This window comes from Lissotriton vulgaris, chromosome 7, assembly GCF_964263255.1.
Source record: "Lissotriton vulgaris chromosome 7, aLisVul1.2, whole genome shotgun sequence".
In the NCBI taxonomy this organism is placed as follows: domain Eukaryota; kingdom Metazoa; phylum Chordata; class Amphibia; order Caudata; family Salamandridae; genus Lissotriton; species Lissotriton vulgaris.
In genome coordinates, this window is record NC_141695.1 from 602,332,774 (window position 1) to 602,347,225 (window position 14,452).

Genomic DNA, 14,452 nt, shown 5'->3' on the forward strand with positions numbered 1-14,452 from the left:
ATAAACCAAAAACGAATACATAGGATTTTCGTCCTACTCCGTTATGGCAGATATTTTATCCTTTTACCCACTTCAGACGTCTATTGGAGTATTTTCTGGGAAAAAAGGGGTCTCTGAGAAAAGCACGACTGAGTTACTTTAGTATCTAGCGTTAAATGAGTGCCTTACCAAACGTTGGGCGCCATGTAGTGTAGTTCCTATATTCCCAATAGGCTCTGCGCATTGGAATAATATATCCTATAGATTAGACGTAGGACTGAGGTCGACTAGGTCTCCATTGAATATATTAAACGTAATTTTGTGTGTGCGAGCTAACTCGGAGTTCACTAGAAACTTTCTCGAATTCACAAGAAGGAATTCGTTTCTGACAGCCGCATAAACATGACAACTTTGTTTCCCAAGAATAGGAAATGTATCTCTAGAGTCGCGGAAACAATAGATAAGTATTTCCCTCAGTCACTCGTGCATGCTTCGTTTCCACAGAGGTGCAGAGAAATAGAGAGACAGTCGTTTTCAATGAAAGGTTTTATTGAACAGTCTTCTTTCTCATTCAAGTAAAGTGAACTGCTACCGTAATGCAGACTGCAAAGTATAATGCTTACAGCGAGAACTATATTATAAAATAATACTGTAAGAGCATTGTATGGTTTCTAAACCATATATAAATACATTTACTGTCTTTCGGGCGGGGCTGGTCACGTCCCTGCTGGCCACCCCGACCTCTGCCGCCTCCTCCACCACAGTTCGATGAGGCAGATGAGTCCTGAAAAGAATGAGGAGAGCGTTGTTCAGAAACCTGAAAACGATCTGGTGATTTTATCGTCGCGCGATCGCACAAGTCATAAATATGTTCTGTAGGCGCAGGCACTGGAGATGCAGGACGAGACTCCTGTTTCTGCTGTTGTTGTTTACCCTGTTTTTGTTTTTGCGGCCAATTTTTCTTTTTATCCTTGGGCTGTTCGTCAGTCTCTGACTTCGGCCCTTGGGGTTGCTTTTTCTCTTTAGTGGAAAATGGCTTGACTCCCAAACTATTGCGGCCCACGGTCTTATAAGCCGCCATAATAATTCTCGGTAACTGACGGGGTTTATCGGCATCTGGTACAGCCTGCAAAGCATTAGACGCCTGAAAGCTCACAGCATCTCCCTTGACATTCGCAAGAACGAGATCGGAAACTTCGTCAAAACTGCCGCAGAGTCGCATACCCAATTCAACCGCTGCCTCAGGTCCGTGCTCATCTTGAACACGCTGTCGGAAGGACAGTCATTGACGGTGTGCCGAAGCACCTCGTATATACTGCCGCAAAGATCTTTCCCCATGACTCACTGTCACCAGCTTCTGGGATCAAGTCTTTAGGCATGCTAATTGTCAGAATCCTGTGTTTTTCACCAGGAGTCGTGCTAGGAAATACCACTTCCCACTGGTCAAACTTCTCGGCAAGCCAGAAAGGAAAGTCATCCTTATTCTGGGGGCGATTGCCCATCACATCGTTGACCATCACAGGACTAAGCGTCATTCCGCCCTGTCCGGCTGGAAACGCCGCAACGCCTGGGGCCCCGCCCGGGAGATTGCGGGTAATGTATTGCACTAACGACCTAATTACGCAAATTGCAACAACATGTAGTCGTCTTACATCAGCAAGGGGACACGCCCCGTGTTGAGGATGAGGTGTAAATCCAGCCAAAACAGGCCAAGTTGCGCCTGGAATGGACAACGGACCTAACCTTGGTGCTGTCAAAGAGTGGGGTAGGACGCCATTAAACCAAACTCGGTGCTGCCAAGCGTTAAACGGAACTTCCTGTGTCCTATATGGAGCATAGTCCAGAGGCACAGCAGTTTGAGTGTACGTGTCGAACACAGTAGTATTTGCGTTCACAGCCGGGAAGGTCACCCACGAGTAAAATATTTCGTACGGGTAAGCCACCTCGGCACTCACTACCATGATCACAGCCATGCCATCCACCGGGACATTATAATTCTGCAAGTGATTGCGCACCGTAATGCGACTATGTTGCGGAATGTCCACCGCGGCCATAGCGACACAGAAAGGAAAAGATAAAATAAAAACTTTATAGCACAACTGGGTAGTAATTCAAGGAAACCGTTTTGAAAGAATAAAGCTTGAAAAGACCTATATAAGTATAGGTAGGTTTGTCCGACACCACTATCTTCCGGAAACAATAGTGAAGGGTGTTAAGGACTGATACAAGTACTACTCAAGTGTCATGTAATAAGACCACAAATGATTGGGAGCCATGTATCAGGGATTCAATCCTACACAGAACTGTGCATAGAGACTTAGAACCTCAGTGAATTAGTGTGCGCCAAAACTCACCTTAGTATCCAAAATCCCCTATCAGACTAGCAATCAGTGTCTCATTGGTTCTTACAAACCACCAATGTTTAGACAACCCAGAACATGGACTTAGAACACCTCAGGTAACGTGGAACACATGAACACTCTTTCGTTATACTAACATATCAATCCAGAACGAGGAGTAAATGAAGACACGTGCAAGTTTGAAATGTTTATTTCTAATGCAGTGTTCTCAAGCGCAGTATTTTAGCTAATACAAGCAAACATATTATAAGGAACAAGGTTAGCAGCATAGTTACTATTCCATAAAATACAAAGGGAGAAAGCATATTAAAATGCTAAAGGAAAAAGGTCTAAATAGAACCTCAGTTTACCCTCCCTAGCTAGTATATTATATTATATCTACAGAAGGTCTCTTTGGGTTTAGAAGGGCGGGCCCATACCTTTGGGTTCAACAGAAATGGATCACTTCATCTCCTGCACCAACTCTCTGCATGCGAATATTCATCAAGTGTGTAATTCATGCTCTGTGCAGTGCATTATTAATCGCGCCTAAAACCCAGAGTTGGCCACATCTGTATATGTATTATGTCTAGACTGTGCGCTGATCAAACCAAACAACAAGCTCTGTGTTGAAATAACCTTGAAGGCCTTGGCACTCACTGTACAGACATAGCTTACCAAGCAAGTCTGATATTATAAGTAAACATGTTATTCTCGTGTGAAGCAAAATATTCAACTAGGCGAAAAGCTTTAATAACAAAATGTGTCGTGTGCAGAGGCTGCAGAAAAGGAAAATGGCGTTTAAGCTTCTAACACACTCATGCTACATAACACAGTGCAAAGGTGAAACCAAACCACATGACAGTAACTTTTTGTCAAGCTAGTTAGTGTCTGCTGCTAACAAATCATGTGAGTGTGTACTGTGCTTTCATGCTGCGAATTGACTGTCCATGGATGTCAATAAAGAAAACTGCAGCAGATATCGCTTTTGCCAACATTTTACTGTGCTTCAACCTTGAATGTGCTATCTTGAGGGAGCAAACTTCAAGGCAGGTTGGAGCTCCTCCACCAGTCACGTGACGTGCCAACTGTTGCAGACGGGACTGATAGTCACGTGACGTGCCAACTGTTGCAGACGGGACTGATAGTCACGTGACGTGCCAACTGTTGCAGACGGGACTGATTCTTCCAGTTCTAGCTACATTTCAGAGGCACCACTGTGTTATGAAAACTATACATTTTGCAATAGGTCCGTTGACCTCTGTAATCCTGTATTTAGATTTATGTGTATGCCAGTATGCTTCGCAGTGCTCCGAAACAGTCACCTGTGCAGTGCAAAGCACTATCTAAATGGAATTATTCGAAACGGCAAAAAAGTTTAAATAAACACTCGCTCGGTCACTTGTTTGTTTGAAGCTGAATAGGAAGACAAACCAGAGAAATGCTTACAAAATGCAGCATTCCACAAATTATTGTTGAAAGCCTCAATTGTTTGCACATGTTTGCACCTATGTGGCAACTTCTGATTTTTCACATGATTTCACAAGTGGAGAGGGTGGGTTGGGAAGATGGGTGAATGGATGCAGGGCTTGACAGTGATTGTGGGATCAGACCTCATAGGAAATAAGTGAGTCCAGATAGTTGTGAATCAAGGTAAGGCAGGAGTGTCTGTGTTAAGAGTAGACTAGCTGAGAAAGAGGATGGTATAAGAGTTGGTTTGCTACTACAGGATTGGGGCTATAAGCAAGGTTAAGAAGAAGTGAGGGTGGCCAGCGAGTCAGTCTCAGAAGTTTAGCAAACAGCACAACATGCATCAGTCCTGCAGTATTGTCAGAGATGTCGTTTAGACTTCTCTGTTATCTTTGGATCTTGGTGTAGCTGCAGGATCAGTGAAGCAGGGAATAGCAGCATAGTGCCCAACTTTGTAACTCTGAGCATCATGAATGGGTTTAGGATATGGCTGCATAGTGCATGAATCTTGGAGTGAGCCGATAATCCATTGATCTGAGAATACGTACCAGATCCCTGTCACTAACCCTCATTGGCATGAAAGATCTGAATTGTAGGTGGAGGGTGAGAGAGGGGTGGTGGAATTGGTAAAAACAGACATTGATGTTATCTTAATATGTCCATTTGTTTCTAGAAAAACGTACACGAAAAACTAATGGACACTGAACGTCAGCTGGCTTTAACAGAAGCAGAGATATGGAAAACAATTGAGAAAACGAACAGCATCCAGGTAAGCACGAGCATTCTGCGTACTGAGTTTCACAAATAGTTGTGTATTTGCTGCCTCCGTATGTTTTCCCTGGCTTCTTCTATCAAGGTCTGGAACCTTTTTTGGTTGTGATGTGTGTATGCTATTATATGAGTTAATGCTGTTCTTCATTTGTTTTATTGTCTTATATAGTGGATTACCAGAAATAGTTCTTTAAACATTAGGTGAAATCCCCCTATGCTGTAATAAATTCGTGTCCCTTCTCTTCATATTTGAAGGGAGAGTGGGGGTTAGGATGATACTTGAGTGGACTACACCGTTCCATTCTGGTTCCCCCCACTGCCTACATAACAAGCTGTGTGTGTCTAACTGCGTGGCAAGCAGTACAAATGTTCGCGTTGTGTGAAATAGCAGCAAAAAGAAAGCGGAGAACATTACGGCAGCAGTGTACTAAAGAAGATCTGCCTCCTAAACTGCTAGGTATCTCTGCCCGAGGAGGTAGAAGCAGAAATGGTTTAGTATTCAACTGTTTACTTGGGAACCTCAATACCTGGGTTCTCATTTGGGCTTTCACACTTTACACCAATATTTTTAATTTTGTACAAATCATCTGCATATGCTTTGCATTATAAATACATGTAATGTACAAATTCAGCCTGTGTTGGATAATTAAATAGTGGTTTACACTACTGTAGGGTCCCCTCGAAGTGTTGATGGGGAAGAGGAAAGATTACAGAATTGCACATTTAAGTAATGCTATGTCATAGTGCTACAGGTAGAAAGTACATTAGTATCAATGCAGACTACTTAACAGAAACAATGGCAGTTCGCTGTTTTGTATAGACATTATAGATTGACCTTGGGACGTGACTCATCTAGAGGAAGAGGTGGTCTTGGTCAGGTCGTTGTGATCAAATACCCTAATTGTGAACAATAAACTTAGCTACAGATGGCAAACGAGTGCCAATGGGTACAATGTGGATTGAGATTAGCATTTGAATAAGTAGGGTGCAGCATGACTGAGAGGATAACTGGGGAATGGATGTATGGGAAAGGGACCACTTTGTAGGAGAGGGGTTAAAGAGGATTACATTTCAACCTATTTGTTATTTGGAGGCGAACTGGCTGGGCTGTCATCTGGGAAATGTGTACCAACTATATCAGTTTCCACGTGGGAATGTGGTCGTCATGAAAGCTGTGAGCTAAGCAGGGGGTCGACAGAGGATAGAGAGGAATCTATGAAGGTAGTGTGTCATCTCTGGATGCTACCTCAAGAGTCGGTGTAGGCCTCTGGCTTCTTCCTTGTGTAGTGGCTTGCTTTCGGCTTCAGCTCATTTAATAACCCCTTGGCGCCATGAAATGTATTTTGCAGGGATAGATTTACTTTCCAGTTTATGGTAATTTGCGCTTTGGGCTATGAGCAGGGCAAGGTCCAGAAAGGAGGCAGTTATTTTATTTGTTTTGTATTTCTCTATATCCCTGGGACACACATTTCACAGTCAAGTGGGATGACTTGTCTTGTGATGGAAGGAAGCAAGCCAGTTAATGACGTTTGACCAGTAGGTTTTCAAGAAGGGGCAGGACTATAGCATGTGTTGAAATCTCGCAGACTCTGCTTTGCATCATGGGCAAGAAGCACAGGTATTAGGGAACAGTTTGTTGATTGCGTCTGGGGATAGGTAAGTTCTATGTAAGATGTTAAATTGTATGAATTTGAAAATAACATTGCACGATACTGCATGCTATTGCTCTGGCTGACTATGCTATGTAGATCGCTCGCTATTTTGAGTTCCCATTTATCTTACAGGGGTTGTAGTGATGTATGTGTGTGGTGTTGGAGGGCATTATATGGCCAGAGAACTGTTCACATAAAAATTAAAGTTTGAGGGATGTCCATCTTGGAAAAAATTGCCTATTCTAGTTTTTCTGGCTTAAGTCCAATGCTTTAAGTCACCAGTGTTGCTATGCAGTCAGTGTTTTGGGAGGCTGAGTAGTGGGATGGCCAGGGCGATGTGGATAAAGGACTTTGTAACTGAAAAGCTATTCATGTTTCAGCTCAAAGTCATCAATAATAAGCGAGGCGGGGACTTGATTGTTGGTCTGGTAGCTGCAGTCTATGTTGTCCTCAAAATGCAAGGGTCTTACCTCTTGCACAGGTTTCCTCTAACGAGAGCCCAAGAGCCAGCGGCACAGCTACTGTAACTGGGGCACTCAATAATAGTATTTAATGTTTGGGTCTCTCAGGCCCCCTAGTTCCACCTGTAAGCATAATTTAGCTAGGGCAACTCTTTGTTGGCCATGTGTGTTAAACTAGTTCCCTCCGTAATGAATCCACTTCTTTTCTTTGAGAAAACAATCGAAAGATTGGTAAGTAATATAATAAAAGAGGCAGGATAACCATTTTGGATAACGTACTTCGCTTTATGGGTGAGGAGGGTGCATTCTCCAAAAAGCTACTCGTGTTATGAGAGCAGTCATAGCCTAAATGAGGTTACCATCAAGAAGGTCTTGCTCAGAGTGATAGATTGTGATGCCTAGGAAGCAGACGGTGGTCTCTTCCCACCTAATGGCATTGCTTGCTAGGTTCACATCAATTGCTATTGCACTAGGGTAGATTGAAAATTAGCACAATTTTGAGCAGTTAACAAAGGCCGGAGGTTGTGCCAAAGTCTTTAAGGATTTGACCTAATCTTGAATGATCCTTGCTTTGATCTCTTATTTGTGTCATTGGTGTACATGGATATCACATGTATGCTGTCTGTGAGAGCGATAGCCTACGTTCTTCCCTCTCCTCTTAACTTGATAGTGAGTGGCTTAATGGCAAGAGCAAAATGTAAATGGGAAAGGGGGCAGCTCTGACCTGTCCCTCTGTTAACTGTAAAGGGGGTGGGATTAATATACCCAGTCTAAATCACACTGTAGGGGCTGTATAGAGAAGGAGTTTGATCAGGGGAATACTGTGTTCCCTGAAGCCAACTTTCGAGAGGACCTTAAAGCGGTATTCCATTCTAGAGTACTGAAGACCTTCCTAAGGTATGCGGCTGCAAACTCACTATAAGGTCTAAGTACCTGATTCATTAACCGTTGAAAAGTGGCCGGTGCCCCATGTAAACAAAACAGCAACACCAAAAAATGGTACAAGCCCCCAGAAGTAGAAAAAGCCATCTTCTCTCTATCTTGTTCCCGGAGGCGAACCTGCCAATACCCTTTGCATAAATCTAAGGTACTGATGTATTGTGCTCTGCCCAGTTTTTCCACCATCTCATCAACCTGAGGTATTGGGTATGTATCAAACCGTGATATTTTATTGAGCTTGCGGAAATCGATACAAAAGCGTATCGATCCGTCAGGCTTAGGCACGATAACTATTGGGGAGTTCCATTCACTGTGCGAGGGCTCTATGATTCCCATGTGGAGCAACTGTTGTACTTCCTTCTTCATGGCCTCCCTTCGGGATTCAGGTAGACGGTATGGGCGTAATCGTACCTTTTTCCCTGGAATGGTATGTATCTCATGTTGTACCAGGGTAGTTGTATCAAGGCTTTTGCGACTCGCAAAGGCCGAAATTTGCAGAATTTCGGCCTTTCCGACTCGCAAACTGCCTTTTTGCATTTTTTCATATGTATGAAAAAGATCGCAATTTAAGGAATCGCAATATTTGCGATTCCTTATTTTGCCATAGCATTTAAGGAATCACAAATTTTGCGATTCCTTAAATGATATGTATGAAACATTTTGAAATTGCGATTTTGTCTTAAGAAATCGCAAATTACCACCAACTTGTAGTTGGTGGTAAATTGCGATTTCTTTTAAAAATGCCCTATTTGGCATTTGTGAGGGTGGCATGTGACACACAGACATGCCCATAGGGCATGTATGTGTGCCACTTGCACACACATGTACATTTCAGGGGTGCAGCAGGGTGTATTTGAGACACCCCTGCGCCCTTGAAATAATTCTCAAATTGCGATTAGCAAATTGCGAATTCGCAATTTGAGAATTATTGCACTATCATTCCTATGGGCCTCCTGGCCCATAGGAATGCATTGGAAATCATTCTTTATTTGCGAATTCGCAAAATGCGAATTCGCAAATAAAGAATTATAAGGAATCGCTAAAAAATAGCGATTTTGTACATACATTCCATTTTGCGAATTCTAAATAGCGATTCGCAAAAAATCGCTATTTAGGATTCGCAAAACGGAATCTTGATACATCTGGCCCTATATCTTGCAGGGGAGATAAACTAGTACAGAAGTCCTGTCGGAGATCCCTGGGTAGGTCAATGTCTATGCTCTGGGGGAACAGGGGAGTAGCTTTCTCTGTTAAAGTTATAAGGATGGGTTTAGGACCCAGCCACTTCTTTAATAGATTCACATGATAAATCTGGGTGTTATTCTTATTCTGGGGATCAAGCACTAAGCGGTATGTCACAGGTGTTATCTTCTCCGCTACTCGGAAGGGACCCTACCACTGACCTATCAGTTTGTGGTCTGAACTCGGACTCATTAGCAAGACCATGTTATCTACTTTGAAGACCCTTTCAGCAGCCTTTTTGTCGTACTGCTTTTTCTGATTTTCTTGGGCTTTTTCCAAATGGGTTTTCACTATGCTTCTGATCTGAGCTAAATGCGTTTTTAGGCTCCATACGTATTCTGGGAGAGGTTTGGCTCTGTCGCGCTCTTCTTCCCACTCCTCTCTGGCCATATCTAGTAGAGTACGGGGTTGCCTTCCATAGAGTAGTTCTAAAGGAGAATACCCCGTACTCTTCTGCTGTTGACACCTTATGGCAAAAAGTGCCATAGGCAACATGTCCTCCCATTTACGTGATTCTAACTCTACGAGTTTTTTCAGGGTGGTTTTAAGGGTGGCATTATACCTCTCAACAAGGACATCAGTTTGCGGATGGTAGACTGCTGTACGAATTTGTTTTGTTTTGAGCTGTTGGAATACCTGTCTCATTACCCTAGAGACGAAAGATGTTCCCTGATGCGTAATTATTTCCTTTAGAAATCCCACCCTCGAAAAAAAAGAGATCATGGCCTTGGCTATTTGGCTATTTGGGTCGCATTGGGTTGGCGCAAAGCGATGGCTTCTGGGAATCGTGTGGCATAGTCAACGATGATCAATACATAGCGACACCCGCTGCGAGATGGCAACAAGGGGCCTATCAAGTCCATCCCAACCCGGGAGAAAGGTTCTTCAATAACGGAAAGAAGCCGTAAGGGAGCTCGGGGTGGTTTATACCTGCTGTTTTTCTGGCATATGGGACACTCCTGACAGTATTTTCTAACTTGATGGTATATCCCTGGCAAATAAAATTGGGCCAGTATAATCTCTGTTTTCTCCCCTCCAAAGTGGCCCCCTAAAAGGTGACTATGTGCCAAAAACAAAACCTTTTCCCTGAATGCTTGTGGAACTAACAATTTTGGTTTCTGGTCTCTCCCCCCTTTCCGGTACAACAGCCCTTTTATCTTAAAAACTGGGGACCTACATTTTGGGGATCTATGTTCTCCACGGCCTTGTTTCAGGCTTCTCTTAGCCTGGGATCTTCTCTTTGAGCCGTATGGAATTGTTGATCGTGTTCCCAGAGACAGCTGTCAGTAATTTGGGGTAAATCTACATGAGTCCAGTCTTGTTTTTCCTTCTACTGGTTTTTCCTTTTCTTTTGTTTGGAAGGTGGCCACTTTTGATCCGTGAGAAATGCAAATGGAGCGGTTTCTCTCCACTCATCTTGATTAGTCTGGGATTCTTTCAAGATGTCCTCCAGATAAGGATAATCTCTCCCAAGGATAAAGGATTCGGGTAATTTAGGGATAAGTCCCACATCCAGTTTCACGGGTTCTATCTCTGGGTCATGCTGTACTGCAATTTTTGTTGTATGGTACTGTTTTTGGTCTCCATGTACACATATAATGTTTACAGTCCCTTGGGGATCAGGTACACCTCCAGGAAGATTCTGGAGCTGCATAACAGTCTGTAGACAACCAGTATCTATTAGGGCTTCTCTGGTTTCTTCGTTAACAGATACCTGTCTATGGTAGGGAAGAGCTCTTCCGTCTGTTGTGCAGAGATAGGAGCGGTTTAAGCCAATTTCCATTGGCTCTTCCTTCTGGGGGAATTGTCGAGCTATATGCCCATATCCTCCGCAGTGGAAACCCTGGGGTCCTTGTGGGATCGGTGATCTGTGTATAACGGGTAAGGAACCTGGCAAGAGAGTTACAGGTTCTTGGTTCTTGGTGGGTGGGGGTCTAGCGGTCCGAGTGGCATTGCCCCTATCAGGGTGTCTGAATCTCTTGAGCACGGCTAAAAGCACTGGCTATCTCTACAGCATTTTCGAATGTGAGGTGGGTGTGTTGTTTGACCCATTTCTGGATGGGAGGGTATAGGGAAGTTAGGTATTGTTCTAATTAGACCTTCCCCATTATTTCCTCCTTGGTAGCAGTTACTGGCTATAGCCACCGGTCTGCCAAATCTCTTACCCTATAGTATAGTGCCCTTGGAGTTTCTTGGGGACCCTCGCTGATTTGGCGGATCCTGATCCTGTATGTTTCTGTGTCGATTCCCATATGTTCCAAAGTGCTCTGCTTGACATCTTCATAAGGGGTGAGACCTTGGGGATTGGCTGCTTGATAGGCTGTAAGTATCCTGAAAGTAATGGACCGAAGTACTGTCCCCACTTATCCGGGGGCCACGCTGCCTCCCTGGCCATTCGCTCAAAGTTTGCGAAGTAGAAGTCTGGGTCCTCCCCGGCAACATACTTTTGCATTACTAGTATGGGGCATTGATTGGCCTAGCGTCTCTGCTAGTTTGCCTATTACTGTTTCCTGGGCTGTGCTTTGTTCCATGAGGGTTCGGTGTAATTTTTCGCGGTCCTCCTCTGCTACAGCTAGGAACTTTTCCATGATTTTTCCTAACTGTTCCTGGTTATCCGCCATTTTCTTCATAACAGCCTCCATTCCCCCCAATCCTACTTCTGACACCACATGTGTGCGGGATGGGCGGAAATAGAAGCTAGGAGGCTTTAATAGTCTGTCAATTGTGAGGTTTATTGAAGAAAAATCAGGATGGATGTGATGTATTATTCTTAAGGGTTTAGAGTTCTTGGGGTGATGTACACAGAGTCTTCTTCTTCCTGTTGGTATGTTGGTTTATCCGGTGTCTGCCGACCCCCAGGACGCTCAAAGAAAGAGACAAAGAGGACGGTAAGTACTCTGCTTAAGGACTCATTAAATTAAAGGGGGGGGAAGGGAACCCTTCACCACACCCGGTGCCGTATCCAAGGTCTGAAAGGTAAGGAAGGTTCGCTTAATGTCTGAACTCAGTATCACTTTAATGGTCCTGTGACCCTGGTTTACCTAATTTGAGAGAGGTCAAGTGAAGAGTGTTGGGAGGTAGTGCTCAGGGAGCTATTCAGGCAAGAGGGAAAAAAGTGATGGTGCTAGGAGCACTATTTACAGTGCACTGTTTTACCCGTCCTCCCTCCTCTCACAACGTCCCTCCCGCTTCCCAATATTGCTCAGCTGTGCCCCGTGTGCGGAGTCACTCACCGTCCAAGTTGTAACTCTCCTGAGTTACGGCGGCGGTTGTGCCCTCCTGGGGGGAAAATGGAATCCACCAGTCTTCGGACCACTCCGACGTCTTCAGTGGGTTCCTCCGTTGCTGCGTCTCGTCTCTCCTACTGCTCGAACTTTTCGGCTCCTTGCGACTCTTCTCGGCGTCCTCTTCCGGCCTTGGTGACGACACCACGTTCTACGGCTGGATCCTCCTTTTCACTTTGTCCCGCAAGTCGCGAATGGTCCACTCTGTAGACTCCGCCTCCTATTTCCTGAAACAGAGAGGTCCCGGACCAAGATTTACCCGGGTTGTTGTCTGGCGGGTCCCTGGCACATGTGATTGCCTCCGCATGTGTAGGTAAGGGCTCTGCACTTACAAAGTCCCCTCTGTGTCCCCTCTGACAGTTTCCTACCCCATCTGTATTTAAAGAGTGACAGTATTCTCTATGAGATTCAAAATTAAAGGTGTGTCAGGCCTACTTGCTCTGATCCAAATTTCATAAAGCAAGGTATCTGATACAGTAATACAAAGAGCAGGTGGCAAACAGCAGACAGCTCCGAAAAAAACACAAGTCAGTTTCATGGAGTTGTGTGTGTGGTTTGTTCTGTGTATTGTGGTCACAGAGCTTGCTGGGAGCGTACCCAGGTGGTATCAAATAGTTCAGCAGTCCTTGCGATAGAGAGAAGAGGAAAAGGCGTGAATGGTAAGATTATTAATTAGGCTCCCACGGATTTGTGTATTGCTGCTTGTTTGTATAATTGTATTGTATTGTAGCAGTTTTTATTGAGCGCGATTGCTGCCCGCAGGCGTCCAAGCGCTGGGTAGAGGGAAAGTGACTGAGGGAGCTTAAGGTATATAGGATTGAGCAAACAACAGTGTTTTTAAGTTTTTCCGGAATGCAAGTAGGTCAGGGTTGGAGCGGAGTTTGATGGGAAGAGCATTCCATAGCCTAGCGGTGTTCAAGGAAAACATCCTGCCTCCAGATCTAGCTCGCTTCACCCTAGGCACAACGGCCAGGAAAGCCTCTGAAGACCGAAGGTTCCTTTTAGGGTGGTAGGGGGTGACCAGGCCAGTGTTTATGGCAGGTCCCGTCTTCCAAAAGGTGCGATGTGCCAGGCATAGCGCTTTGAAGGACACTCTCTGCTTCACTGGCAGCCAGTGGAGACTCTTCAGAGCAGGTCTGGCCGACTGGGTCCGTGGAATTTTCAGTAAAGTGCGTGCTGCACAATTCTGAACAATTTGCAGTTTCCTGAGGGTCATCTCCGGGGCCCCTAGGTATAAAGCATTATTTGAGTCCAGGCGAGATTGAATCAGACCTTGGACTGCCACCTTTTTTGCCTCTAGGGGAAGTAACGGGAGCACCTTCCTCAGAGTTCTGAGTAGGCCAAAGCAGGTGGCAGACAGTTTTTTGGCCTGGGTGGAAAAGGAAAGTTTATCATCTAGCCATACTCCCAGGCTTTTGACACTTTCTTTGTGAGTGGGCGGGGGACCCAGAGCACTGGGCCATAGGGACGTGAAAGACATAGGAGAGGTTGGGCCCAGGAGCATGAGCTCCGTCTTATCTCCATTCAGCTTAAGGGAGGAGTTGGTCATCCAGCCCTTCACGTCCACTAGGCAGTTTAACAGTTCTGCTGGGGAGTGAGTATTGTTCTCCGTTGCCAGCGAGACCACAAGCTGGGTGTCGTCGGCATATGACACGATTTTAATGCCGTATGGTTCGACAACACCCGCCAGCGGCCTCATGTAGACGTTGAACAATACAGGGCTCAGGGAAGAGCCCTGTGGCACTCCGCAGCTCAAGAGTTTCCTGGAGGACACCGTCTTTCCATCAAAGATCTGAAACGACCTCCCAGACAGAAAGGACTCGAACCACCTTAAAGCGTCACCTGAAACTCCGATGTTATGGAGACGGTCTAGCAAGGTGGTATAGCTGACCGTATCGAAGGCGGCACTTAGATCAAGGAGGATCACTGCCACCGATCCTCCCTGGTCTAGTATCCTTCTAGTTTCTTCGGTGACTGCTAACAAGGCGGTTTCAGTACCATGTTTTGGTCTAAAGCCTGTCTGGGAAGTATGTAGTAGAGAGTGGTCCTCCAGGAACTGGACCAGCTGCGCGTTTATGTGTTTCTCCAGTACCTTGCTCACCCATGGGAGAAGTGAAATGGGGCGGTAACTGGAGTGGTCGTCTGGGTCTAGGCTGGGTTTTTTTAACAGTGCCCGCACCATGGCCTGTTTCCAAGCCATGGGGACTGAACAAGCAGATATGGAGGTATTAAGGAGGTCTAGAATTGCGGGCAGGGTGGTTTTGCTGGCTCGCATAAGGATCTCTGGGGGGGCAGGATCACAGGGGGAGCCTGAC

At 45.1% G+C, this 14,452-nt stretch overlaps 1 protein-coding gene across 1 annotated transcript in view; it reads left to right on the forward strand.

Annotated features, from left to right (window-relative positions):
* TRIM65 (tripartite motif containing 65) overlaps positions 1-14,452 on the forward strand; it is a 204,878-nt gene that overhangs the window by 36,018 nt on the left and 154,408 nt on the right. The window contains exon 2 of the mRNA XM_086930724.1: positions 4,462-4,557. Within this exon, the coding sequence (XP_086786850.1) occupies positions 4,462-4,557 (96 nt within the window). The remainder of the gene's footprint in view (positions 1-4,461; positions 4,558-14,452) is intronic.